General features: G+C 41.4%; 2 protein-coding genes across 8 annotated transcripts in view; one reads left to right on the top strand and one right to left on the bottom strand.

The window, feature by feature from the left end:
• AFG3L2 (AFG3 like matrix AAA peptidase subunit 2) overlaps positions 1-6,418 on the bottom strand; it is a 41,305-nt gene extending 34,887 nt beyond the window's left edge. The window contains exon 1 of one of the 2 annotated variants that reach the window (XM_008164395.4): positions 6,208-6,418. In XM_008164395.4, coding sequence (XP_008162617.1) covers positions 6,208-6,327 — 120 coding nt within the window. In that variant the 5' untranslated portion in view covers positions 6,328-6,418. The remainder of the gene's footprint in view (positions 1-6,207) is intronic. The other variant, XM_005282676.4, reaches the window with a different exon arrangement.
• PRELID3A (PRELI domain containing 3A) lies at positions 5,539-25,830 on the top strand. 6 transcript variants are annotated; one of them, XM_065585237.1, is made up of 6 exons: positions 5,539-5,647; positions 11,953-12,121; positions 12,515-12,604; positions 13,536-13,606; positions 13,698-13,800; positions 21,168-25,830. In XM_065585237.1, the coding sequence occupies exons 2-6, from the start codon at positions 11,984-11,986 to the stop codon at positions 21,285-21,287; spliced, it is 522 nt and encodes a 173-aa protein (XP_065441309.1). In that variant the 5' UTR covers positions 5,539-5,647; positions 11,953-11,983; the 3' UTR covers positions 21,288-25,830. The 6 variants fall into 6 exon arrangements, with proteins under 6 accessions (XP_065441309.1, XP_005282734.2, XP_008162619.2 ...); XM_005282677.5 differs by lacking the exon at positions 5,539-5,647 and adding an exon at positions 6,431-6,732; XM_008164397.4 differs by lacking the exons at positions 5,539-5,647; positions 21,168-25,830 and adding exons at positions 6,525-6,732; positions 15,815-15,995.
• The last annotated feature ends 252 nt before the right edge of the window (positions 25,831-26,082 follow it).

The raw sequence follows: 26,082 nt of genomic DNA, 5'->3' as shown, positions 1-26,082 counted from the left end.
GTGGTGGGATCTCCTTCCTTAGAGATTTTTAAGGTCGGGCTTGACGAAGCCCTGGCTGGGATGATTTAGTTGGGAATTGGTCCTGCTATGAGCAGGGGGTTGGACTAGATACCTCCTGAGGTCCCTTCCAACCCTGATATTCTCTGCTGCTATGAAGATTATGAAAGGAACATGTCTGAACATGCAGGGCCTTCAGGTTGGTAAACTTTTTTATTTCATACTTCTTCCTTAAGGGCTGCCTGTCTTCCATCTGGACTATTCTTGTAGTCTCATGTTTGAGCAAAAAATATCGTTGTTACACTATGGTACTATCATTTTAGATGCAGTTGTGATAAAAAATAAATAGCTGAAACAGGCAGATCTTCTTTTTACAATTTCACCTTTAAAGTAGTACTGAGCATCAGTGAATGCAATGCATAATACTAAACGAGCAGTATGGTAAGAATAATTAAATAACTGCATTGACTTATTTTGTTTAGGAGAATCCATCCTCAACATACAGGATTCTGAAGACTATCCACCTTCAAGATCACCATCATTTTCTATAGTTTCAATTCATTTTCAGATATAGCTGTAAAACTAATCTGAAAAGTTTTCAAAATAAATCACTTTAAAAATGTATAGTGTGTACCTTCTAAAAATGAAACCAACATCTATCTGAGTTGTGAAGAATATGTATTAAGGTTATAACAACCAACAAGAATGCACTTTTATGTAAACCATGATTAAATCGAGTCTTCCTGACTTGTGATTTAAATCACACCTACCATGTCCCTGGTCCCACCCCAGAGCCCTCACCCCCTGCACCTCAACCCTCTGCCCCAGCTCTGAGCCCCCTCCCACACTCCAAACCCCTCAGCCCCACCCTCACCACATCACCTCCATATTGGTGCACATAAATTTCATTCCACACATGGATGTAAAAAATTAGAGGGAACATTGAGATAGAGTGAAGTAGTGACAGGGCAAAGGGATATTCAACCCTTTCATGCTCCTGGAGGGAACTGCTAGAAGTGAATTAACCTGATGTGGGTTGACTCAGCAGAAATAACTCTGCATCAGGTCTAGCATCTGACATCACTGTGAACCAGAACAAAGGTTTTGCATATCTATGCAAGGTCCTATTATCTTCACTCTGAGTTTTCCTTCATAAGTGCAGCAATGTTATTAACATTTAGCAATTATGTTATGCTCAAAATATACTGGCTGTAAAACAGACTTTCTATCCTAAAGGTGAATCTAATATCAAAGATGGAAGGAAGAAATTGATATGCTGCTTCACAGAATTCCATCACACCACCATAAATTGCATTTATAATATTGTCCTTTGAAAGCTGTTGCCATTCCTGTGATTTTTTTTAAGGGTTTTAATTAAAGACTTTTTTGAACAAAGTTTGATCCATTCCCACTTTCGGAATTAGGGGGAATTCAGGAGCATTCACTCATTCAAATATCGCCTTGTTATTCACTTCTGATATAGACAGAGGCAGGTGAAGGATTCCCAGTCTGTTGATGCCCTCCCTTCCATCTTTATTTTGTGTTGTCATACTTAGGGCCCTATGAAATCCGTTTTATTATTGTGAATTTTAAGATTTATTATTTTCTGATGTAGTTTTTTTCCATTTAAAAAATAATTAATTCCATCTCCTCCAGCCCTGGGACCGCAGTGAGGATACGTCTTTATTGTTTTGTATAGCGTTGGATTTTATTTTAGCGATGGATTCCATGTTATTGTTTTGCTTCCATGATTCCATCCATGTTCTGGTTAACACAGATTTCATAAGGCTCTACATACTGCCCTCAGAATAAACCTTGGTACTAAAAATCCAAGAAAACCTTTCACTGAGAAAGTAAAGCATGCCAGGGTAAAACAGATACTTTGTTGCGTAGCTGCTATGTCTAAGGAGCCATCACCCCCAGCAGGGACAAGTACAAATGTGCAGCTGCAAGGGGCTCTAGGGAAAGAGGTAAATCTGTATGGCTAACAAATGGTTTAATGACAATAATCTACATGCATCTCAGGGACGAAGCAGCAGTGAAACTCAGAAGAAAACTATGTCTGAGAATTTTGTCTCACCTTCTCTTCTATATTACCTGTCTTCCTGAAACACCAAAAAATTAATAAAGGTCTGTTGGGGAGAATATTTACTTTATTCATGATCCAAATTCAGAGTAACTGAACAAAAAGCAAGAATATTCAGCAGCTTTTGCTCCATCTAATCAGGGAAAACAATCATGTTCATACAGTTTAAGACTGGTTATGGGTGAACCAGGTTATAACCAGCACGAATAGGGCTAATCTGTGTTATGACTTGGTTGATCAGGAATATGCTATAGCATGGGGACAGACCAGAACAGAAGAGCTAGTACATTGTTAGATTTCTCTCTGCAGATTACAAACTGTGCTGCTAAAATGTCTCTAATAGTGCCTCAGGTAAGACACACAGAAGGAAGAGTTATAAAATACATTTTATAAAGAAGAAAGTAAAAAAGTTACCTTTATGCCACATGCATTGAATCCCTAGACTAAGTCTTGATTGTACCCATGTTTACATTGACTATAGACCAATGCCGAAGTTAATTAATTTTAAAATGCCTACAGTTCCTTTCTCCTCCACCTGCGTAATTTCAACAGTTATTAGAATTCCTATGTGAATTTGTTTGCTTAATCTAAAAGCCAAGGCTACTCAAGGAATATTACAGCCAAGATGTTACACATTCAAGCTAATAACTATAATAAATGTCATGGAAATCCAGTTTTAGCACAGCATGCTGCTGTTCTTAGGGAAACTGTTCCTAGGTTAGCTGGAGCTGGGAATGCCAGAGTGACCTAAAATGATATGATACTTCCAGGGTGTTTTAAAGGGGTAAAGAAGAAAGAGCAAATGAAGCACACTTTGCCTTCATGCTGTCTAAACATTTAGGCCATTTCATGAACCATACGGGGGAACCCTGCCCAGCCTATCAATCCTGGGGATAAAACAGTTGCCATGACAAAGGAATTAGAAATAAATAACAGGCAAGTAAATATTCTTCATTGCTCCAAGGAATGAAGAATATTTTCTTAGGGAAAGAGAATGATACCCAATGAGCATTTTTTAACAAAGTTGATAAAACACTCAAAAATATAAAAGAGTCCACAATGGAGAGCATACAGGTGAGGTTTACACCTGAGTTACATTAAGGCTGTGATACAGCTCTACTCACTGTTTAACAGTGTCAGACAAATACAAGACCCATAGCACTGAATAAATGCTGCCTCATGCTCAGTCTCCTTCAGAATCGTGTGCTGCAAAACAGAATAGCAGCATTGCTGGGTATTTAAAAAAACAAACAAAAAACCCCAGAACTTTTCACTTTACAAAAAAGAAAAGATGTCAAGCTACTAAATCCTCGTAATTCTAATCCACAGAAAGTTACCAAGAACACAAAAGAAGCACAGAAAATCCCCAATATTTTCGATTACATCAACAGAAAACTAATCTTTTCCCCAAAATCAAGAGGTTATCAACAAACAAAACACACTAGTACTAGTTATTTACTGCATGGCAAAAGCTTCAAAAATGTGTTTTTAAAATGTCTGAAACTGGTGGTTTCCAACCAGTAGTACATGCACCCCTGGGGGTACACAGAGGTCTTCCAGGGGATACATCAACTCATCTAGATACTTGTCTTGTTTTACAACGGGCTACATAAAAAGCACCAGCGAAGTCAGCACAAACTAAAATTTCATACGACTTGTTTATACTGCTCTGTATGCTATACACTAAAATGGAAATACAATATTTATATTCCAATTGATTTATTTTATAATTATATGGTAATAATTAGAAAGTAAGCAATTTTTCAGTAATAGTGTGCTGTGAAACTTCTGTATTTGTAGGTCTGATTTTTTAAGTAGTTTTTAAGTTAAGTGAAACTTGGGGGCATGCAAGACAAGTCAGACTCGTGAAAGGGGTACAGTAGTCTGGAAAGGTTGAGAGCCACTGTCTTAAACTGAACAAAGTAAATTGGACCCAGCTGACATCCTTTTTAGTATCTGACAACCATCAGCTACTTCATAAGAGTGCTTAGGAAAAAAAAAGTAGAAGGTTTATAATAAAGACTAATCCTTTGAAAATGCAGTATAATTAACTTACATAAAGGCAGGCACAGCCGACCAAAGTAACTTACATAAAGGCAGGCACAGCCGACTAAAGTAACTTACATAAAGGCAGGCACAGCAGATCATTACATACGGTTATCTCCACAGTTTACTTCAGTTTCTTGTAAATTATGCTTTCCACTGAAGATACTGTAGTTAAGATAATAAATTTCTAATGTTCATCATCATGTATATTCTACCTCCTTAATATAAGAATTCTTAAAAGGAAAACATACTACTTTGAATAAGAATATACCCATTAATAATAGTAAGTGTTCAACTTTCTTAAAGATCAGTGGCATTGCCTACAAGAAGCCATTAAGAAAGATGTCCTGATAAAGTTAAGGCCTCACTAAAATCTACACAAACTAAGAATTAAAACAAACTATGCCTAGAGATGGAAGTATATACTCAGGGTTTGAGACCTCATGCTGAAGTATCCCAATCACTTCATAAGTATTCATTTACCTTTGCAGCAACAATGTGAACTATTCCCCCATCACATAAGAAACTGAGGCACGGAGACATTAAGTGACTTGCCAAAGGTCACGTAGGATAGTGGTTCTCAACCAGGAGTACACATACCCCTGGGGGTACGCTGAGATCTTCCAGGGGATACATCAACTCATCTAGATATTTTCTTAGTTTTACAACAGGCTACATAAAAAGCACTCGTGAAGTCAGTACAAACTAAAATTTCATAGACAAGGACTTGCTAATACTGCTCTATATGCTATCCACTAAAATGTAAGTACAATATTTATAATCCAATTGATTTATTTTATAATTACACCTCTACCCCGATATAACGCTGTCCTTGGGAGCCAAAAAATCTTACCGTGTTATAGGTAAAACCATGTTATATTGAACTTGCTTTGATCCGCTGGAGTGCACAGCCCCGCCCCCCCGGAGCGCTGCTTTAGCGCATTGTATAAGAATTTGTGTTATATCGAGTCACATTATATCGGGGTAGAGGTGTATATGGTAAAAATGAGAAAGTCAGCGATTTTTCAGTAACAGTGTGCTGTGACACCTTTGTATTTTTATGTCTTAGTTTGTACATGAGGTGAAACTTGGGGTTATGCAAGATAAATCAGACTCCTGAAAGGGGTACCGTAGTCTGGAAAGGTTGAGAGCCAGTGACATAGCACTAAATGGAGTCCCTGTCCAGTGCCATGCCACAAGACCATCCTCCCTTTTTATCCAATGACATTACAAATAAGGGTGACCACTCAGATGGCTTTTGTGCTCCCCACACCTGTGCTGTAGGAGCTGGACAGAGGTCAGACCATTTCACTGAGAGTGAACAGCCATCGGATGTCAGTGATTATTGTGCAATACTGCACAATATTCAAATCTGCCCACATTCAAATCTGCAACCTAAAGCTTGAACCTGTGAGCTTCCAATTCCCGTCACTTCCCTTTACAGTGACCACAGGAGATTTTTTTTAGCGCCTTGGCTTACGGGTGAGCTGCGAACAGTTCGTTGGGATCCAGAATCCTGTGAGTGGAGCAGAGCGCCCCGGCTAACCAGCGCGGGGAGCCCCCAGCGCCCTCCTGGCCTTACACTGCCCCCGCCTTGCTTTAACATTGATGCCTGGAGACCGGCCTCCAGCCCCCGCTTGGCAGGGACACGCTGAAGGGCCGGGGCATCCTGATCCCCGGGGCATCCTGCTCCCCGGCTCCTTGAGGGCAAAACGCAAAGGCAGGGCCCCGTGGAGGGCGCGATTTCAAAGCGAGCGGGAGGGGAGTGGGGGTGCAGCAGTGGCCTGGGGCCGGGCCAGACGCCCGCACGTTTCTGGCCGGGGGCGTTAGGGCCTACGCGGCGGGCACCGAGGAACGGGAGTCTCCTCAGGCGCGCTGGCCGGGGGAGAGCAGCCCCCTGCGGAGCCGGGCCCCGGGCGCGGGTTAACGCAGGCCGTGGGGAGCGCGCCCGGGCACGATGGTCAGCGGGAGAGCCAGGGCGGGTCACCCCAACCCCACTCGCAGGCTTGGGAGCGATCGTCCCCCGCGGACACTGACAGCGGCTGCCCTGGCTCCTCCCGCACCGCCGTGTCACTCACCTGCGCCGGCCCCGGCCCGGAGGGGCCCCGGCCCGAGAGCAGCTGCTGCAGCGTCGGGACCCTGAGCAGGCCCCGGCGCCGGCAGCAGCCCCGCGACAGCAGCAGGTAGCGGTACGCCATGGCCAAACGGCCGCCGTGAGACTCGGTTCTCCGGCCACAAGCCCCGCCCCCGCCGCGGCGTGTGAGCTCATCACGTAACGTCGGGCGGGGAACGGGGTCACGTGGCTACAGAAGCCTACAGGCGCTGGAATGACGTATTTAAAGGTGGGGCGGGTTTTTTTTCCTGGTGTCCCGCGCGCCCCTCCCCCTCGTGAGGCAATTGGGAGCGCGTGAGTCTTGAGCCTGCCCGGCACACTCTGTTCCCGGCTCGGTGCGTCCCGCCCCCTGGTTGCGTCACGGCCCCTCCCCCGGTGAGCCGGCTCTGTCTTTGCCCTGAGCGAGCGCTTGGGAGGTCGCCATTGGAGCTCGCGCGCCGGGGTACAGCAGCGGAGCGATGAAGATCTGGAGCTCGGAGCATGTGTTCGGGTGAGCGGGCGGGAGCAGGCGCCGCGCCTGGGCTGGGGGAGCTCGAGCGCCGGGCCCCAGGCGGGGCGGTGATTCCTGCAGGCCGGTAGCGCGCTGGCCCTGCGGCCCTGGGCTGTGACTCCACCGTTACCGGGCCAGACGCCGGTCTGTGCCCGTGGGGACTCCCGGCCCAGCCTGGGACTTTGTTTGTGATCCGGGGCTCCCTGGCGCGGGCCCCCGCCGGTCACTGGGCTGAACGCCACCCCGGCGCTATGATGCTCCAGCCCTTACCCAGCGCCCTTCGCCCATGGGCCGGGAAATGGTATTTATCCCTAGATCATCGTTGAGGAAACTGAGGCACAGAGTAGGGTTGTGACTCGTCCGGGGTCACCCCGCAGCACAGCGGCAGAGCCAGGTGACAGCTGGCACCACCTAGACCGACAGAGGGAAAAGTGCTAAGTGCGAACTGTGATCTACCGTTACTGCAGTGGCCTTAACTTTGCTTATCAGCCTGTGCTGCGACTCTGTATCTCTCTCTGTATCATTGTGTGGGTTGCAGGAAGTGTCATCAATTCCGCAGTTCCTCCTTTTTTTTCTTTCTTTTTTTTCTAAGTAACTAACTGATCATGAGGTCTTTTTGTAGTTAAAGTTAAGATTGTGCGCAGCTCTCACTGAGTGAGGACTACATTTTGCTGTTCAAAGGGGATGCAGTTGGTGGCAGTGCAGTATGGAGATTTGTGCAAAATTTCCATACCAACCTGAGAGAGGTGACTGAGGGCTTGTCTAATGGGGAAGTTTTACCGGTAATACTGGTGTGACCCCCTGTGGACATTATTAATCCTGTAAAAGAGTGGCATTTTTCACCTTAGTTTAAACCACTTCTCAACCACCAAGGAAGCTCTTATAATAGAATGAGTGTCCACCAGGAAGTTCTGCTGGTATAACTACATTGGTTTAAATTCACCCCCCAAATTATGCTGAAACTTTCCTGTATAGACAAGGGCTGAAAGCAGTGTGAAAGGTTTCCACAGCTGTCTTCTGTTTGCCAGTGCCAATGTATGCAGTAAGACTCTAAAAGGGCAGTTATGAAACTGACAAAACTATTACATTATTTGGGATTAAGGCATAGGCATTCATAAATGACCTTTCATAATATTAGAACAAACACAGATGTAGTTGATTCTCCTAAAGGGTATGAACAGATTAAAACTGAGTTATTGTAACATTTTGATTATGCCACCCCCCCTTTTTTTGTTGTTGTTTGTTAAGGGGTAATGTGTTTTAAGTAATCCATGAAATATCTTCAATGAGCCGCTAACATTCAAAGTTAATAACATAATTTGTCATTTATTTCATGTTGTTATTCATATAAATGAAGCATTTAACTGCAAAAATGATTGTTTGACATTTGAAAACTGCTTGTGTCACACAAAACGAGAACTGTATAATTGGTAGCAAAGTTTAAGAATACTTGTGTGTCAAAGTCTAGCCACATCATACTGGGAAACATCTGTAGATAACAGGCTACGAACTTCAGTGATGATGGCTTAGACATTTCAAAACAGTGGCTTCCTTTTCGCATTTGTTTATATGTTGTGGCACAGATTGGTAGGTAGAAGCTTGTTGTGGTGGGTTTTTTGTTGTTGTTGTTGTTGTTTTTTTAAAGTCAGTGAAGTCATAGCCTCACTATATAGAAATATAATATAGTCCCTGCTTCCTAGGACTCTACAGTCTAGACTGGATAAACCTAGGAGATACTCAGCAAGGAGGGAGAGGGAAGGAGGAGAGTAAGTTCAGAATGTGACTCTGTAGTCCCAGATGAAGCTTGTAGTTGTGTGTGCTGGTTTTCTCTTCTTTTTTTTAATGGACTACAGCGGGGAGGGGGGAGGAAAGAGAAAAGGAGCTGGGTGCTTGTCACCACCCAGTTCTTCCAAGCTGATGGAAGTGGGTTTTGAGGAGGGATTTGAAAAAGTCCCATTATTGCAAACTCCAGTCTTGCTTTACCAGTGTTAGCAACTTTGGGAGCCTTAATGTAGGTGTACCATCTGTGTTTAAAGCTCCATGTCATCTAGCCTGGCACATGTCCTCTATCTGTTGATTAGACATGCTAGGTCTACACTGCATGGTTGGCCTTTGTCTGCTGACTCTAGCTTTGGTTGCAGAGCTATAAAATTGCAGTGTAGGCATTTGGGCTAGAGGCTGGGTGCTGGGGCCCTCTGAAGGGGGAGGAGTCTACATTACAATTTTATAGCCCAGCAATCCAAGCCCCATGACCCAGAGTCAGTTGACATGGGCCAGCTGTGGGTACTTTATTGCAGTGTAGACATACCCAGAGTGTTTAAAAATGTCATTGAAAGCCCCCCTATGCTAGGGCTCTTGCAGTTGCTAACATAGGTGAAGCTAGAATGATGTTAGCAGCAATATAAAATCTTTGCTAAACTTTCTTAGTATAGGGGTTGATACTGGTTTAGCGATATTTACTTAAATAACTTCAGATAAGCTGGTGTACATTTGGTATGTGGACAAAGATCTAGTCTCAGGGTTTTGACAGCTGAAGTTATCATGTGTAAACCAAAATTTCTAGTGTAAAATGAAAGGGGTCGGTGCTAATAACACTTTCTCTTGTGTTGCACAACTTTTGTTTTGAGCAACTGCAGAGCTTGACTTGAAAATCAGTTATCTGTGGAACATAATACTTTCTTGATGCGATCTAATTTTCACATAGCAGAGTGTGAGGCCTGCAAAACTGTATGCTGCAATGTGTGAGTGTGTAGTTAGATCAGAGATTCATAAAATGGCCTTTAGCTCCTTGAAAGTCTTCAAGGACATCTTGCCTTTGTTAATCACCTTTGTGCTTAGTTTTATGTTCATGTTACATTGCATAGTTCCTGATGATAATATGAAGACCAATTCATTCATATCTTTTAGTAGAGAGCAGGGTCTAGGAATAGAGGAAGGAACTTTTGCTTGAAATTATATATATAAAAATTTCCCCATTTGAAGCTGAAGGACCACTTTGTTTTCCCTGTTCATGCTGGAGATGTTTGCAAAACTCCAGAGTGTCTGTGTGTGTGTTAGAGGGATGTCTTGTAGATGCCTTCCTACATGGTGAAGTTAAGCTCTAGTCTAATTCAAAACTGAAACTTTTCCATTATTTATCTAATATAGCTCCTATAACAACGTGTGTGTGTGTGTGTGTCAAAATAACTCAATGTCTTACTCTTCACAAAACCTCACCTATTTAAACATCTCCAATAAAAAAGACAAAATACTGTTTAGTCAGAAGTTTGAATTAAACATCAAATCAAATTCTGGCATTGAGGGGAGTGACGTCAAAAGTTAGAGCCTCTGAGAACACCTTGTTACTGACCTTGGAAAGCTGGGCCTTAGGAGCTGACTTTCAAGACTTCAGAACATGACATAAGGCTGTTTGCCTCTGAGGTCCTGACTACGTGCAACAAAAACAGTAGTCAGTTGTATAAAATTTACTGTTGCAATGCTTATTCTTGTAAGGGTTTTAACACCTCCACATAGCAACACCTTTTGCATGGTGCCTGCACTTGTCTTTTATTCCCTAACTTTTTTTTTTTTCCACTGCAGAGGCACACTTGCTAACAGCAGTGGAACTGAACAAGTGTTAGTAATATGGAAAACTTGAGTGCAGAAAATACCTGAGAGAAACCACTGTAGTTTGTGTTGGTTGAGCTGGACTTGAGCTTGCTCTTTGAAGTAACAGCTGATTTACAAAATGAGAGAATCCTACTGCAGACAGTAGCTGTGGGTAGCAGGTGCGTGGACCTCAGCTGTATTTGGCTTTCAGTGGTTGGTCTGCTAGTTTAGACGAAACAAAACTGTTAAAGAAATCTTGATAAAGATCTGGTGGAATATGGTGTTTAGATCAGAGGCTGCTGAGGGCTTAGGGGAAATGTATTCTTGACACTGTCACTTTGCTAATGTAGTGGGGGCCTTCTTTACATGTGAATAGCAAGAGCTGAAGGTAAGGTGAGTACCAATCTCCACAACCCTAGAACGTTGAAAGAAGTTTTCAAGGAGGCCAGCTTTAGCATGGAGAACATGACCTCATAAATCTGTTTGCCATTTTAGTCCTGGGATATTAGAGAGACAAGGTGGATGAGGTTATACCTTTTATTGGGTGAAAGAGACAAGCTTTTGAGCTTATGCAGTCTCTTTTTCCCAGACCTGAAGAAGAGCTCTATGTACGTTTGAAAGCTTGTCTCTTTCACCAGTAGAAGTTGGCCCAATAAGAGTTCCTCATCCACCTTGTCTCTTCTACTCTTAGGTAAAGCTTACATTAACCCCATATTGCTAGAACAAACATAACTTTATCAAGCACCCATTATCTGTAATTCAGCCTGTTCCATCTTCCCCGCCACCCTTTTTAATAGCTCTCAAGTTAGACAATCAATAATCACTTTGGAACAGGTTGATCTTGTATAATATGTATGCAATACAAAGTACACTTACACAAACTATCAGGTATTCTTTCAACACTGTCAGTATTGTTTAAGAACAGAAGAATTTCCATACTGGATCAAGCCCATGGTCCATCTAGTCCAGTCTTGTCTCTCTTGTATCTGACTGTGGCCAGCACCAGATACTTCAGAGAAGATGCCAAAACCACACAGTAGGTGCATGTGGGATGATCTGCCCCATGTACTAGGTTTCCTCTAATCCCAAATAGTTAGAGATTGGTTTAAATCCCGAAACATGAGGCTTAATATTGCTTCCAAAATTTGTTAGCATTACCTAGATATTTATTATTCCTTTTTGCCGCCGTGTCCTTTGGTAGTGAGTTCTACTGTTCGTTTACATGTTGCATGGAAAAGTATTTCCTATTAATTGTTTTGAATTTGCCATTTTTTAACTTCAGTAAATGTCACCTTGTTTTCGTTAGATCAGGAGCTTCTGTTTTTCCTGTCTATCTTCACTATAACTTCCTCATTTTATGTACCTCTGTTTCCTTTCCAGGTAAACAAATAAGAGGAGACATGACAATCTGTCTTTTTAATCTTTCCATGTAAAAATTCTTCCATGCCCCTAACTATTTTAAGACCTTCTGAGCCCCCCTCTAATTCAGCAATATTTGTTTTTGAGGCGCGAGGTGACCAGTACTTCACCCAATACCCCAGATAAGTCTGCACCACTCATTCGATCTTAGATGAATATTGTTAATGAAATGTATAAATAGTTTTTTTTTGTTTTTTTTTTTTTTCCCCCTAGACACCCATGGGATACAGTTATCAAAGCTGCTATGAGAAAATACCCCAATCCCATGAATCCATGTGTGGTAGGAGTAGATGTGATAGACAGAAGCCTTGATAACCAGGGAAGGTTACATAGTCACCGACTTCTCAGCACAGAATGGGGGCTACCAAGTATTGTAAAAGCGGTATGTTTTAATAAGTTGAATGAGTAACTGATGATGTAATGCATTTAAACACGTCATCCTCTGGGATCTCAACTCTGAATTTATAGGAAATGCCTTTTCCAGAAATCGTAGGGAAAGTGTAATAATATAGCAGCACATCTCTTGCCATGAATGCATTGCAGTATTTCCTGAAATGTTAATCAAATTTCGATTGTAGTATCTTCCAGGCAAGGACTGTCAGTTTGTGTGATTGCCTAGCACTCAGCGTGTTGAGGTCTTGATCCTGATCAGGATGTTTATGTACAACCACAACATAAATATGTAAAAGTAGTAATTTAGAACACAGAAAACCTTTTGTAATTTGCTCTGATGTCATGTTGAATATTTAAATAATTAGAATGTTTTGTCTTCTAGATTTTGGGAACAAGTAGGACTTTGACATACATTAAAGAACATTCGGTGGTAGATCCAGTAGAAAAGAAAATGGAACTCTGCTCCACCAATGTAAGTGACTAAGTGAGGTCAGGAAGCTTTTGGTAATGGCTGTAGGGGAATAGAACAACCGCCTGCATATTTGCAATACAAAAGAAAGCTTTGCTTTTAGAAATGTACAAGCTTGCACTCACGCTGTCAAACAAAGACTGGCATTTTCAATGTGAAGCTTTTCTGGGTTGCCAAATTTTTAAATAACCTTTCCTTTTTCAGTTGCTGTTGGCTGCTTCTTTGCATGAGTAGGCAACTTTAAATATGTAGGCAGTATAAAATATTTGTATGGGTATAACTTTGACATCAGGTGAAACCATCTTCTGAGAAAGCAGAAATGACAAACTTAGAGAATAAAACATGCTGGCCAAAGAAGTTATTTCCCTAAACAGCAGCAGAAATAAATTTAGAACTGTATTGCAAATCTTTAATCTTGTTGAAATTTGCAAACTGTTATGTTGTGTTCTAATGTCCTTCAAACTTATCGAGTTTTAAATCTACGATTTCAATAAGAGTCTTGTCTTTGTACAGTAAATGTAGGCTTAGGGACTTTCCTAAGTACATGTTTCGTGTGTGATTGGTAAGGCTGCTTATTTTCCTCAAGAGCCTGGATTAAAAAGCTTGCCATTGCAAACATGCTGAAGTTCAGACTTGGTTCAACATTCAGAAATGTTACTGGAAAGCTACCTAAATTGTGTCTGACAACATGGAATGTAGAGAGATCTAGTGAAAGGCAAAGGTTACCTAGCTGTAACTGGATTTGCAATAGGAGAAGACAAACCACCTCTCAATTATTATTGACCATTATAATTGTGCTGTTACAAATTACAGTAACTGTCCTGTTTTCTGCTGTTAAGGATAATGAAGCACCAGTTGGTGCCACTGAATTGTTGAAAGAGGAAACAGCAAGGAGGAGAAACACTGAGGATTTGTGTGTGTTTTTGTTTTTAAGATTACTCTCACAAATTTGGTGTCAGTTGATGAGAGATTGGTCTATACGCCTCATCCTGAAAACCCAGAAAAGTAAGTTGGGGTCGGGGGTCTGTCTGTTTGTGAGAGAGGGTATATTGCTCCTTTTCTGTACCAATAAGCTTTTTTATTTCTTTCATTGCAGGACTGTGCTAACTCAAGAAGCAATTATTACTGTAAAAGGCGTTAGCCTGAGTAGTTATTTGGAAAGTTTAATGGCCAACACAATATCCTCCAATGCTAGAAAGGTATGCTTTTGTGGCAATAATTCTTGGGCACTTGTACTGCTGAATACCGTGCTTAAGGCTCAAACCTGCAGGATTGGACCCTAAGTGTGTATAAGTTTTTTATTTTTAACCGTTAAATTCTTGTTGTTCCTGTAAATGTCACCAGAAGCAAGAAATGCAGTACTTGTTCATTAGTTTTTAAATGCAGGCTAACCTGTCTGTAATGTTCCCATTGTTAGAGACTGTTACCCAAGCAGCTCTTAAACACTCATGTCACAGTTCAAATGTCAGGGGGTAGCCATGTTAGTCTGTATCCACAAAAACAACAAGGAGTCCAGTGGCACCTTAAAGACTAACAGATTTATTTGGGCATAAGTTTTCATGGGTAAAAAACCTCATTTTAGATGCATCTGAAGAAGTGAGGTTTTTTTACCCACGAAAGCTTGTGCCCAAATAAATCTGTTAGTCTTTAAGGTGCCACAGTTCAAATGGTTAAAAAGGCTACCAGGAAAGATGTCTGTAAAGACTGAATGGAAAATTAATTCACAAAATCCAACACTGCTCACACTGATTGCAGACTTTGTGCTCAGCACAATCTCCTTTGTTTGAATTCTTGACCTGAAATCATCCAGCTTAGTTTTATACAAGCAGTTCTGCACAGAGATTAAATTACCTGATGTTTTCGATGAGAAGGAGAGGAACCTAGGCCAACTTGTATACTCCCAGTTGTAAGTAAATTCCCCAATTTGTGTTAATCTGCAAGGCATAGAAAAAGAGCTCTGTTCATCCCAACGTCATGCTCAGACGCTCCAGGTAGAGCTTTGGGAGTGGTTATTTGCTACTGTTGGGGGCACTCTGTCTTGCTCTCACACTACTAAAAATCAATGGAGGATCATACCTGTACCTCTCCTCTTCCTCCAGAGATGCTAGTGCAGCAGACTGAAATGAATATGGTGTGACAGAGCACGGGTCAGGTGTAAGGATGGGAAGGACAAACAGTGATGGAGGGAGCAGTGAGACAGATGTGAGGGTGAGTGGGATGTGGTGCACAAATAGAAGTGGGAGCTGACCTGCTTGGGTAGTGGCAGTTCAGGTCCAGTCTTACTTCCCAATGCCATCCTAGGTAGTATGTGCCTTGGCCAGCCCCTTTCCCCTGGAAGTAGGATATCCTTAGGCAGCGATGCTGCTTCTGTCACTTGATGTCCAGTATTAGATTGATGAACATTCAGCCTTCTTGGCCAGAAGGCTATCGTGGGGGGGTGGGAAGAGGAGGGAATCTGAATGTTCACTTCATCCCTGCAGTGCACTTCCCTGAGGAAATAGTAAAGGTGTGTGAGGGGATAGACTGGCAGAAATAAAGTGTGCTAAGGTTGGGGGTTAAGTGGATGAACTGCAGGGTTTGGGGAGAAGGAGAAAAAGTGGCTAGTTGAATTTCGAGGGTGTAGATTGTATTTTAGTTTGGTGGCCATAAATGTCTCTCCACTTAAACGTTTTACAATTCTCTCCTCTAATTCCACTTAGAGCAATGGGGTACATGCTGTGATCTCCCCATCCTCTGGCACTCATAACTGCGGTTAAATCTTTGGTTTGCCAACAGCCCACTTAAAAAATGTCCGACATATATAGAAAGCCAAATTAAAAAAGGGCTCCTTCCATATAACACTTAAACATCTTCGTAGCCAAGTGTCAAACGGTGGAACAGTACCTTCTTGTCCTTTCTAAGGCAGCTAAGTCCATTCAGAGATGCCTAACTTGGCAGGAATTTGTGTTTCCAGCCCTCTCATTACTAACAAGCAGATCTACTTTGAAGGAAGTGGTGACTGCAGAAGCACAAGACTGAGTTTCTGTGCTTTCAGAAGTCTGCTTAGACATGGCAAAAGCTTTGCTGGAAAGTGTTTCCTGCTGTATCTTGAAATTCTGACGTAAATGTTGAATTTTGCTTTGAGGGTTTGAGATTGCAGGCCTGATGCCTGAATACTACAATGATGAAAGATGAATTTTGTGCCATGTGTTAATCTTTTCTGTGTTACTCCAGGGGTGGGATGCTATTGAGTGGATAATTCAAAATTCTGAAAGCGCTCTAAGCTAGCAGTCTAACTAGTGGTAACTCCGGCATTCACTATCTCGGTACAGCATTTCAGCTTTCTAGCAAATGTGTGCATGGACTGTTGTGATGTGACTTTAATATATATGTACATTAGCTTGCATGTATTTTAGTATATAATCACAGTTACATTCAGGAATGGCAAACTTGTTCTCATAATACTAGAATCATACGGTTTCTTTTTTCATTGCGACCTGGAATGGGTCAAGTAGATATCAGTGGAAAGGCCGGCCTTAGTTATTCCTACATGTACTGCAGTGCTTTTGTACCGTAGTATTGCTTCTTACACATGCAAATGATAGGTTACTGCAGGTACCTAGGCATGTGAATGTGTCACTCTTTAATAGGGGCCCACGCCAGCTTGGTCAGTTAAATTGGACTACATAAGAACAGTTATCTAAAGAAATTAACCAAAAAAATGCTTGGTTAATGGAATCAGCCTTATAAAATTAGAGCAGAATTGCACTTAATGTGTTCAGGATTGGTTTTCTCAAAACAGGTGCCTAACAAGCATAGTCTTCAGCACAGAGTTATCTCTACTTGCTTTGTCTTCCCTGGCAGGAATTGATCTGGTCGCCTCCTTTTCATTAGACTTTTTTTTAAGAGGTAGATGGGATTGGGGGGTGGGGGGTGAGCTTCTGTTGGTGTTTTAAAATTTAGGTGGAAGCTGAACATATTTCACTCTGATGAATTGGTATAGTTGCAATAAGAATCTCATTTAGCATCTTAAATAGCTTTCCTGGTTTGCTGCTGTTACAAATGAATGACCTTCTTTAAGCAACATGATTATTTAAAATTTAACTTTCAGATGCATTTCAGTTTGTTCATGGTAGGAAGTGCTGCTTTCTTTCGTAGTCCGACTTCAGGGCTGAAAGGAGTGGTTACAGTTTTCATAGTTACTTTTATGCTGGACAGTAAATAGTGCTCTCCACCTTGCCTTCCATTAGCTAGCCTAGCTCAACTCTGTCATTCTTGTATTGAAACCACAAACTTCCAATGATAAAATCCTAAAACCTTTTTTCATAACTCCTTCTCCTTCATTCCTTTATAATTTTATTTTGGGATGTGTGTGTATGTGACTTATAAAATCAGCAAATGCTGGCTGTGTGCTTTCAAGTTTACTTTTCATTCCACTAAATTCTTGAGTTGGACAAACCATTAAGCTTTGTCTTCTCCAAAAAACTTCAACTGGAGGAGTCAGTTTGCTACCAATTATCCAAGATATAATAAATCTTTATACTAGTATTTGACCTAATATTGAAAGCATAATGTAGTGCAAATATATGTAATGTGCATGCTTGGTTATGAATGTGCTTGCTTAAGTCTTATATAATGTAGGACTTAAATAACATTGTATTAAATACTATATATATTACACAGATAATATATATCAAACTCCAGTCCTCTGTCAGATTCTGTTTTCCTTTTACTGAGTAGAACTGCCTAGGTCCTTAATTTTAAAAGAAATTGTAGAGGTGAAGCTTTATTAACTTAGATTCCACTGGAGAATTGTTCTGAAATTTACTCTGTCAGCATGGTGCATTGATGCTTAAGTTTTATATGGATTTAAGCAGTTTTTCCAGAGCTGCGAGAAAATACCTCACTGATTTTATTTGTTTTGGAAAACCAACAAACATACTTTGGATGATTGACTGGTTATAACCCTTGGAAGGAATTCTGTGGATCTGAGTTCCACCCAAAAGATGCTGGCTAACTTTTTGGCTAGTAAAAGTCTACTCTCTATATGATCAGACTTAAACATTCTTAGTGTTTAAATGTTACTTGTTTTCTTCCAGTGCTTTGTATATTAGTGTCCCTGTAACTAAAAGTACAGTAACTTGAAAAATAGCTTTTTCAAATTGAAAAGCTTATACCTGGGGTTATTTCTAACACCTAACATTGTGGGAAAAGAGCTATGTGGTTTGTTTGACTGAACTGTCATATTCACAGAGATTAGAGGGGGGGGAAAAGTTTCACTGTTTTGTTGTGCATTTATTTCCTGTTGCATGTAGCAACCTGCACTGCTCTGTTGTAGCTCCATGTGCATGCTTCCTTATATCCTGCAAGAGAGAGTTTGCCAGCAATAGTACCAGCAAAACAAACTGAAGTTGGCAACTGTGTGCACAGAGGGGAAACTGGCTGGTGGGGAGGAGGAGAGTGGGGAGTTTAGTATGGCCCTTGGGGCTACTAGATATCAGCAGGGAAGCAGGGGAAAAAAAACTTTTCTTAAGAAGACATAAGGGTTGCTCTGACTAAAATAAATTCAATTTTAATTAACCAAACCAAAAATATGCAAGTTGATGTCTCTTTAATGTGTTGGTGGCACTCACTAGAAATGCTAACTTCAGAGCCACTAATTTTTGAAGGAACTGAAATTTCTCATGCTTGGTCTTGGCTCAGGAATGAGAATTTTTGATTCTATTGGTTTCTGTTTGGAATACTTCAAAATCTTTTCAGGAGGGGGACTGTCTACTAGTGTGTGGGCAGTTCCTAGTGAACACTGACTGCTAACCATAACAAACATAAATAACTCAATATAGCACTTGGATAACAAAGGGCTTTATTTCTAAACTTGGCATGTTCTTCCTGTTGATTGAAGATGACTCTATTTCACAATCAATTTTCTTTCAATGTGGCTAAATCGAAATAGCATCGTAAGCCTGTGGAATCTTTTATTTTTCTTAACTTGAAAAAGACTGACTGGTTATTTGAATATGCATCCACTCTAGTTCCCTCTGGATAGGGAAGAGGAGAACAGAGGCATAGGGACTTTAAGATAACCTATAGCAAATATACATGTACAGTGCTCTCTTAAGGGGTAACACCCTCTTTGTTCCTGCAACAGTAAGATTCCCCCCAGCTATTCAACTTGTTTGCATGCATTGCGATTTGTAAAGCTAATGACCTAACGACTCAATCACATAGCATACATTCTGGTGCTTCTTGCTGAGCTGCCTGTGTCACAAGAGTTCAGTTCTTACTGAAATATTGTTCTGAGGAATCCTGTCATCTGATATCTGCTCATTTGGGTGCCATCTTGTATTCTGCACTGTTGAATCAGGGTCCTGGCCACTGGTCCGGGGGGCTCTGAATTTTAATTTAATTTTAAATTAAGCTTCTTAAACATTTTAAAAACCTTATTTACTTTACATACAACAGTAGTTTAGTTATATATTATAGACTTGTTGAAAGAGACCTTCTAAAAAGGTTAAACTGTGTGACTGGCACGCGAAACCTTAAATTAGAGTGAATAAATGAAGACTCGGCACACCACTTCTGAAAGGTTGCTGACCCCTGTTCTAGAGGATGCTTTTTGTGGTAGTAAGGATGTAAGAGGTTATGGTGAGCTTGATTTTTTTTTTTTTTTTTACACTTCTCTCCAAGGGGACTTGAAAGTCTTCTGACACTTGCTTGAAGACTAAGCCTAATATGCCAGGTGGGAAAGTACCTGTGCCCACATACCCACATATCTTAACTCCCCTGGAAAAAATCACTTCTTCTGTCTTCTTAAATAATAACCACTCCCTTGGTCTGTTCTGCCACCCAAATAAATTAAATTCCATCTCCCTAATCAGTTCTACCCCAGTCCCTCAACTTTGCAGGGTGCTGCCCTCCCCCCTCTTGCTCTTAAGGAAATGCCTGAGCCCCTGCAGGGCCGGTGCTACCAGTTAGGCAAACTAGGCGGTTGCCTAGGGCGCCAAGATTTGGGGCACCAAAAAGCAGTGCCCCCAATTTTTTTTTTTTTATACAGCGTTCCTCCCCAAGCACGCGGTCGCCGCTCCACTTCTCCCGCTTCCCAGGCTTGCAGTGCCAATCAGCTGTTTGGCGCCGCAAGCCTGGGAGAGGAGGAGAATTAGAGCGGGGGCGGCAGCGGAGCAGAGGTAGGGTGACCAGACAGCAAGTGTGAAAAATTGGGACAGGAGGTAGGGGGTAATAGGAGCCTATATAAGAAAAAGACCCAAAAATCGGGACTGTCTCTATAAAATCGGGACATCTGGTCACCCTAAGCAGAGGTGAGCTGGGGTGGGGAGCTGCCGCAGGGGGGCGCCTCAGGGCTGGGGGGGTGGGGCGCACAAGGTGGAAGTTTCGCCTAGGGCGCGAAACTTCCTTGCACCGGCCCTGAGCCCCTGCCCCTGCACCTACCAAATATTCCTCTCTCCACCTGGGCACTCTGCTAATTGCATCAACCATTCTGTTAAAGCAGTAGTGCTTGAGAGGTTTTGTGGCCTTCCTTTCCCCTCCTTGTCAAAGGCCAGTGTCTCCCTGGTCTCACTCAATCTATTTACCTGGGCAAAACTTCTACTCACCCTAGGTAAATGGAATTTTAAAGCCCTACACTCCAGTACTTTTAATTAAGGAAATAAAAGTTGTACCTAACTCTAGGCTAGAAATTTCTCATTTTAAAGCTAATCTTCAGTAAGGGTGTGAGACTCACTAGAGTCCAGCAAGATAAGCATGTCAAATAAGTCTCTTACATGAACTCACAAAACTGGGCAGTGCACATTCTATGTGGCCAATTAAAATAAGAGAGCTGCACACTTAAATATAAGTTTAATTGCACTTAGTCACAGCACTTTGTTTTCTCTGAGGCCTTCTTAAAATATTCTAGGAGTAGGAAGGAACAGGGCAGGGTGACAGAAAATTTAGTTGCAGTTTTAAAAACTTAGCCCAGTTATATGCTGAAAAGTGACTCATTCATGAACTTAGAACTCCATGATACCCTTCCTACAGTCACTTTCTGATCAAATTTTGTTCTGACAAGTAGAATATCTGTGTGTGTTTCTTTGTTTTCCTTAACTGCTGAGTTAACCTGAAAGTCCAGTTTGGTTCTTTCTGGCTCTCATCTTCAATAATCAAAAATTCTCCAAATGTAAATTTCTTAACAATTCTGATACATGAACTGGACTAGAATCTATCTTCCTCTCAGTACAAGTGTTGGCTTTACTATGCTAACAGAAAAAGCAAATGGTAAAAATATCCTTATTGCTAAAGTAACCAGTGAGCAGACTTGTTGAATTAGAAGGTAATTTTACATAGACCCTCTTTTCCCATAACCTCACTTTGGTATGGCACTAACTTTTTGCACATAAGATGAAGGTTATGCAAACACTCTGTTTAATGAAGCTTCAGTAAAAACTTGAAACCTCAGCATAAAACCCCAAATAATGCAAAACCAGTTTCCTTTAGAGCAGTTCTGAAGTCTGACAAAGGAAAGATACTGAAGTTTTAATTTTAAGTGGCTTTATATCCATTTTGATACTAAATTTGTGTCTTTTTCTGACAGGGTCGAGACGCCCTGGAATGGGTGATCGGCAAACTAAACACAGAGTTTGAGGAGTTAACATCATCGACACGGGAGAGCATGAAATCTGGAATGGCAGCGGCATCAGCAGCAGAGAATTGAGGCCGCAGAACACTGAGGAACTGTGACAGAACAACTTTAAACCATGAACTTTATTTCCTTGGATCTCTTCTCTATGGCTGATAATGCCAGTCCTTTATATGTTCATAGGAATGTCAGAACTCAAGAAAAATATTTTTCTAGCGCTCTCTAGCCTCCATATCAACTTATTTGACCAGTGAAGACTAACATGAGCTCTTATGCTTTCCTTTATTTTTATTTAAAAAACCCCATGTGCTGTACCAATTGAAACAAAATCTTTCTGGCAATTCTTAAAAATGCCAAAATGTGCCTTTTCATAAAGGCGGTAACTAGTAGGTTTCTTCTATATTATACCATCTGTTTTTTGTGCTCACTTTTTTTTTTTTAAAATGGGTGTACATATATTTATTAAGAATTTCTTTAAAGAGAGCAGCTGCTGTATTTTATGAAGGGCGGATGGGTATAAAAGCACTGAATCTAGTGTTGGTCTTCGCTGCCGAAGCGGAATGGCGAAAAGTAACACACACTGTAAAGTGATGGAGATATTTACTCAGGTTATCTGAAAAGCTAGATCTTGCATGGTGGTACTGACTCTTGTTGTTAAATGCAGTGTCTGAATGTGATACACAGGTAATTTATGTCTTGGATGTTTGGATACAAACCTCCGACAGATGTAGTGAGTATTTAGATGTGAATGTAGATTTTTAGTTAGACTTTGTGGGGAGAGAAGATGTAATTTATTTTTGTAATATTTATTCACTGGCTCTAGGGTTTTTTTTTCCTCCCTCTCTTCTGGAGGAGCCGCTGATACCTCCATGGAAACCATTGGAAAACGATTGACTTCTAAATGCAACTTTTCACAAGGTGATTTGAATGAAGAGTATCGTTGTTGCTTCAGATTGTAACACTTAACTACTGTGAAAGTGATTCTTATACCACAAACAAAGATATCATGAAGACTCTGCAGCAAACTTGGATCCACTCTGAAGAGTAACAGTACTTTAAAAAAAAAAAAAAAGCGCAGCAGAACTGGCTTTCTCTAGGTTCTCCCGTCCCCCCCCCCCCCTCCCCGCAGAGCTTTCCATGGACGTTCAGTGTTTCTTTGTGTGTGTCTTTAATTTACATTTTAACAATATTTTTGTCTTGGTGGCATGAGTAATCATTTTTAGGCTCATTTAAATGTTTCTGGTCATAGTCATTCATTGTCTGTCTGGGAAAACAAGATTGCAAAATCCAGTAACACCTATGGAGTAGAATATTTGCAGGAAAAATACTAATTGGATTGCTTTCCAAAAAGTATGAAATCCAAAACTGTTAAAGGTACTGATCTTTCTTTGACAGGGCTACAGAAATGAGTGTTTGAAAGCAGCACTAGTTTCTGATGCAGCCTTCAACTGAAGGTAAATTTTTGATATGTTGAATTTAAATTAAATCTTTTTTTGTGTGCACGCAAAGGCTGAAGAAACAGTCTGTTCTGTTTGCACAAGGAATCAAGTCTTTGCAACAAACAATTTAGAAAACTACTTTTGAGTGAAAATTAAATATTTTTTTAATGGTAAAAATAAATGATTGTTCCATAACTTGCTTTGATTTGAGTGCTGTAAAATACAATGCTAGCTTGGTGGAAAACCCACCAAACACATGCACAATATAGTTTGGTAACTGTAGAAACACTATGCTAAGTGGTTTTTTTAAATTAAGAGGTAGGTCTGTAACTATTAAAGTACACTTTCCTACCAAGTAAATATTTCTATTTTAAACAAAATTTTGGTTGGATGATAGGACTTAATCTTAGCTTTTCAGAAGCCAGTCAGTGACAGTAAACATTTACCTTTTGTCTTCATATGGACCTCAGGTGTTTCCTATATGAAACAGACACTTAGTTCTGAATAAGGCCTGGAAGTATGTTGTCTTTCTCCAAAGGACAACTTGCGTAATACTGACATTTTAGTTGAAGTGAGTTTTACATGGTGCCCTTTCCTGGGAGGGGGGAATGCAGAAAGGTCTAGTTGCAAAAAAAAAAAAAGTGTCTGATACTACCGTGCCATTTCATCCTGGCACAAATGAGTGAGACACAATGGGCACACTTATGCAAATGAGATAAAACAGGTGTGACTGATTTTGGGGAAGTTGTAGTACAACATTCCAACACATGCCTGCTGTGGGAGGTGTTAAATGCACAGGTGTGGCTATGCTGCAGTAAAACAGCCATGGCTGGCCTGTGTCAGCTGAAGCAGGAGCACAGAGCTATAAAATTGTACTGTAGACATTCAGGATGTGAGGGGTGAGAGTCCTGGAGCCCAGGCTCCAGTCTGAGGCCAAACTTCTACAGTACAGTTTTATAGCGCTGTGAGCCTGATTCAACTAACATGGGCCAGCTGGTGGGTTTCTTATTGCAGTGTAGACAATGCTGCCTCATGTAGCTCCTGGCCCCAGCAGTTCTTCTCTCCTCTTGTTCTCCCTGGTCACTAGTTGCTCTGGGCTTTTATTTACCCCCTCTTTTGGCCTGAAAGGCCATGACTTGGGTTGTAGCTAAACAGGGAGAGGAAGTTAATCCTATCTGCTTCTTGGCTGTACTCCCAAGAGAGCTGCTTAGAGCTTTTGGGATGTCTGCCCACCTAATGCCCTGTTGGCCTAGGTCACTGCCTCTATCCTTGCTCTGCCTCCCCCTTAGTCTGACAATCATTCAGGGTAGAGAGGGCCCTCTGCTTTAAATCCCCTGAAAAGAAGATGCAAGTTGCATCCACTCTTAATAATTTTGCTAGGCATAGCCTCTTGCACTGTCCTTTGTGATCTAATACCACCCACCCTGCGTATGTGCACCCTTGGGACCACCGAGTGATTGATCACACTGCACTTTATCTGCCTTACCAGAAGTTCATCAGGTCCAATGTTACTTGGGATCTATCTTGACTTTCACTAGGAAGCTCATCCTCTTTCATATCCGGGTTTCTATTTTCCTATGGCTTGTCAGAACGGTTTTCTATTTTGCTGGTATCCTCTTCTTGTGAACAGCACTGCTCCAGTTATAGGTGTGATCCTCTGGGCAGTCTGCCCTTTCATCCTGTTCCTCCTCCTCCTGTCATTGCAGTAGTTCTATGGAGCCATTGTGCAGAAGGGCCTTGGCCCTCCGATGGGGACTACATTTTTCACAAGTCACATCTGTATATTCCCAATCTTGTACAAGAGTCGCCCCCTAGGACCTGTGGCACTCACATAAGCTCCCTCCCCCCCTGCATCTATCCACACAAAGTTCTACAATATCTTCCAACTCTTTGGCTGAAACAGTCTTCCTCTGGTTAGTCTTCTGTGTGTATGGAAAATTTCTGATGGATCAGATTTTATTCTAGTCTTGCACTAATCAAAATGCCTTGTAACTGGGCCCTTTCAATGTGGTGGTTCTCTCCTGTATGGGGCACTTTTAAGTCTAATTTCTCAAATGTTGAGGTAGAAAACCCTATGGTGCTAATGTGGGCTCTGCCACTGCAGCCAACAGAAAGGAGGGAAAAGCTTACATCCTAGGGCTGAGTTAAATAAAAAAAACTAGGACCTAACCTGTCCAGCTCCTTTTGGGTCTCGGAGGTGAGGCCAAAAATGTCAGTGTTGAGCAAAAGAAAATCACTTGGCTCAGTAAAGGGCAGTAGGTGCACGTTTAGATAGGAATCCTACACTATAGTACCATGAGGGTTGAAAGAAGGGAATTAAGGGGTTTTGGTTGTTTACAGCTCAGCCTTAACTCTAGTAGTGCTTTTGTCAATGCAGATCTTACCTACATGCACATCATTAAACAAGTAAGAGCTGAAGCAGACTTCTAATGCTGTCTAAGTCCCATCTCAAAGTTCCCTTTGTTTTAGAGTAATCTGAGTCTAAGGATTCTCTCCTTAAAGCAGTTGTGCTGATATTAGCTGAGACAATTTTGGAAATATCTGTTGTATCTAATATTGAATGTTCTGTTCTCCATTGTATCTGTGTGTAACTTTCTCTCATTGTCTACATTATACTCCCCCATGCCTCCCTTCAGATTACTTACCCCTGCTGTGACTGCAGTTCTGTAGTCTTCGATACTGGGGTAGGGAGTGCAGTGGTGCCAGCGCTAGAGGTAATGTATAGGAAAAGCTCTCACTAGTGGGGAAATGCCCAGGCTTAGTGTAAAGAGAGCCTGAGCCTACTAAAAGTAGCTGAGGTAAGTAGAAGAAACCCAGCTACAGCATTTCTGCCTTCTGAGAATTATTGATAAGTGTGATCACTTTTGTTGCTGCATAATTTATAAAATAGAGTACATTAAACATTGATCTACCATATGTTAACCAAGACCTTCCCATTAAATTAAATGCATTTAATCTTCCTTATAGTTTAGACAATATTTAAACTCTTATTACAGTGAAGGCAACATGATGGTTACAGGGGAGGATAACAGATACATGTTAACTCTTCCTCTTCTACTCTCCCCATTTTCATCTCAGTTCAGACTGTAAGCTCCTCAAACTGTGATTCTCTGCCCTATCTCTAATGTAAGGTGCCATGCACATCTATGGTGCTAAGTAATTACACACTCTACTAAAAATAACTACTGTGTATAGTTTTCTTTGTAGTAAAAACAGGCAAGCATTTGCTGCTTATGGATTCTTCCCCCACAAATATTTGTCCTGGTCTAGCCCAGGGAGTAGGAAATGGTGGTGAAGCAAGCAACTCGCATTTCCTTAAAGAGGATGCACAGATGTCTTGCTGTGGTTCAACAGGTTTAAACTGAAGGAGGAGGATGAGCAATTCTTCCCTGGTGAATAGTTAAAGCTGAGCTTATTATGGGTTAATGGTT

This window comes from Chrysemys picta, chromosome 2 (assembly GCF_011386835.1).
Source record: "Chrysemys picta bellii isolate R12L10 chromosome 2, ASM1138683v2, whole genome shotgun sequence".
In the NCBI taxonomy this organism is placed as follows: domain Eukaryota; kingdom Metazoa; phylum Chordata; order Testudines; family Emydidae; genus Chrysemys; species Chrysemys picta.
This window is presented reverse-complemented; position numbering and strand designations above follow the sequence as displayed.

Excerpts from the sequence above, each read along its gene's own strand:
- PRELID3A (XM_005282677.5), top strand. The coding sequence starts at position 6,701 with ATGAAGATCTGGAGCTCGGAGCATGTGTTCGG. Across the intron at positions 12,122-12,514 it reads TACCAAGTATTGTAAAAGCG|ATTTTGGGAACAAGTAGGAC; the intron begins GTATGTTTTAAT and ends TTTGTCTTCTAG. Across the intron at positions 12,605-13,535 it reads TGGAACTCTGCTCCACCAAT|ATTACTCTCACAAATTTGGT; the intron begins GTAAGTGACTAA and ends TTTGTTTTTAAG.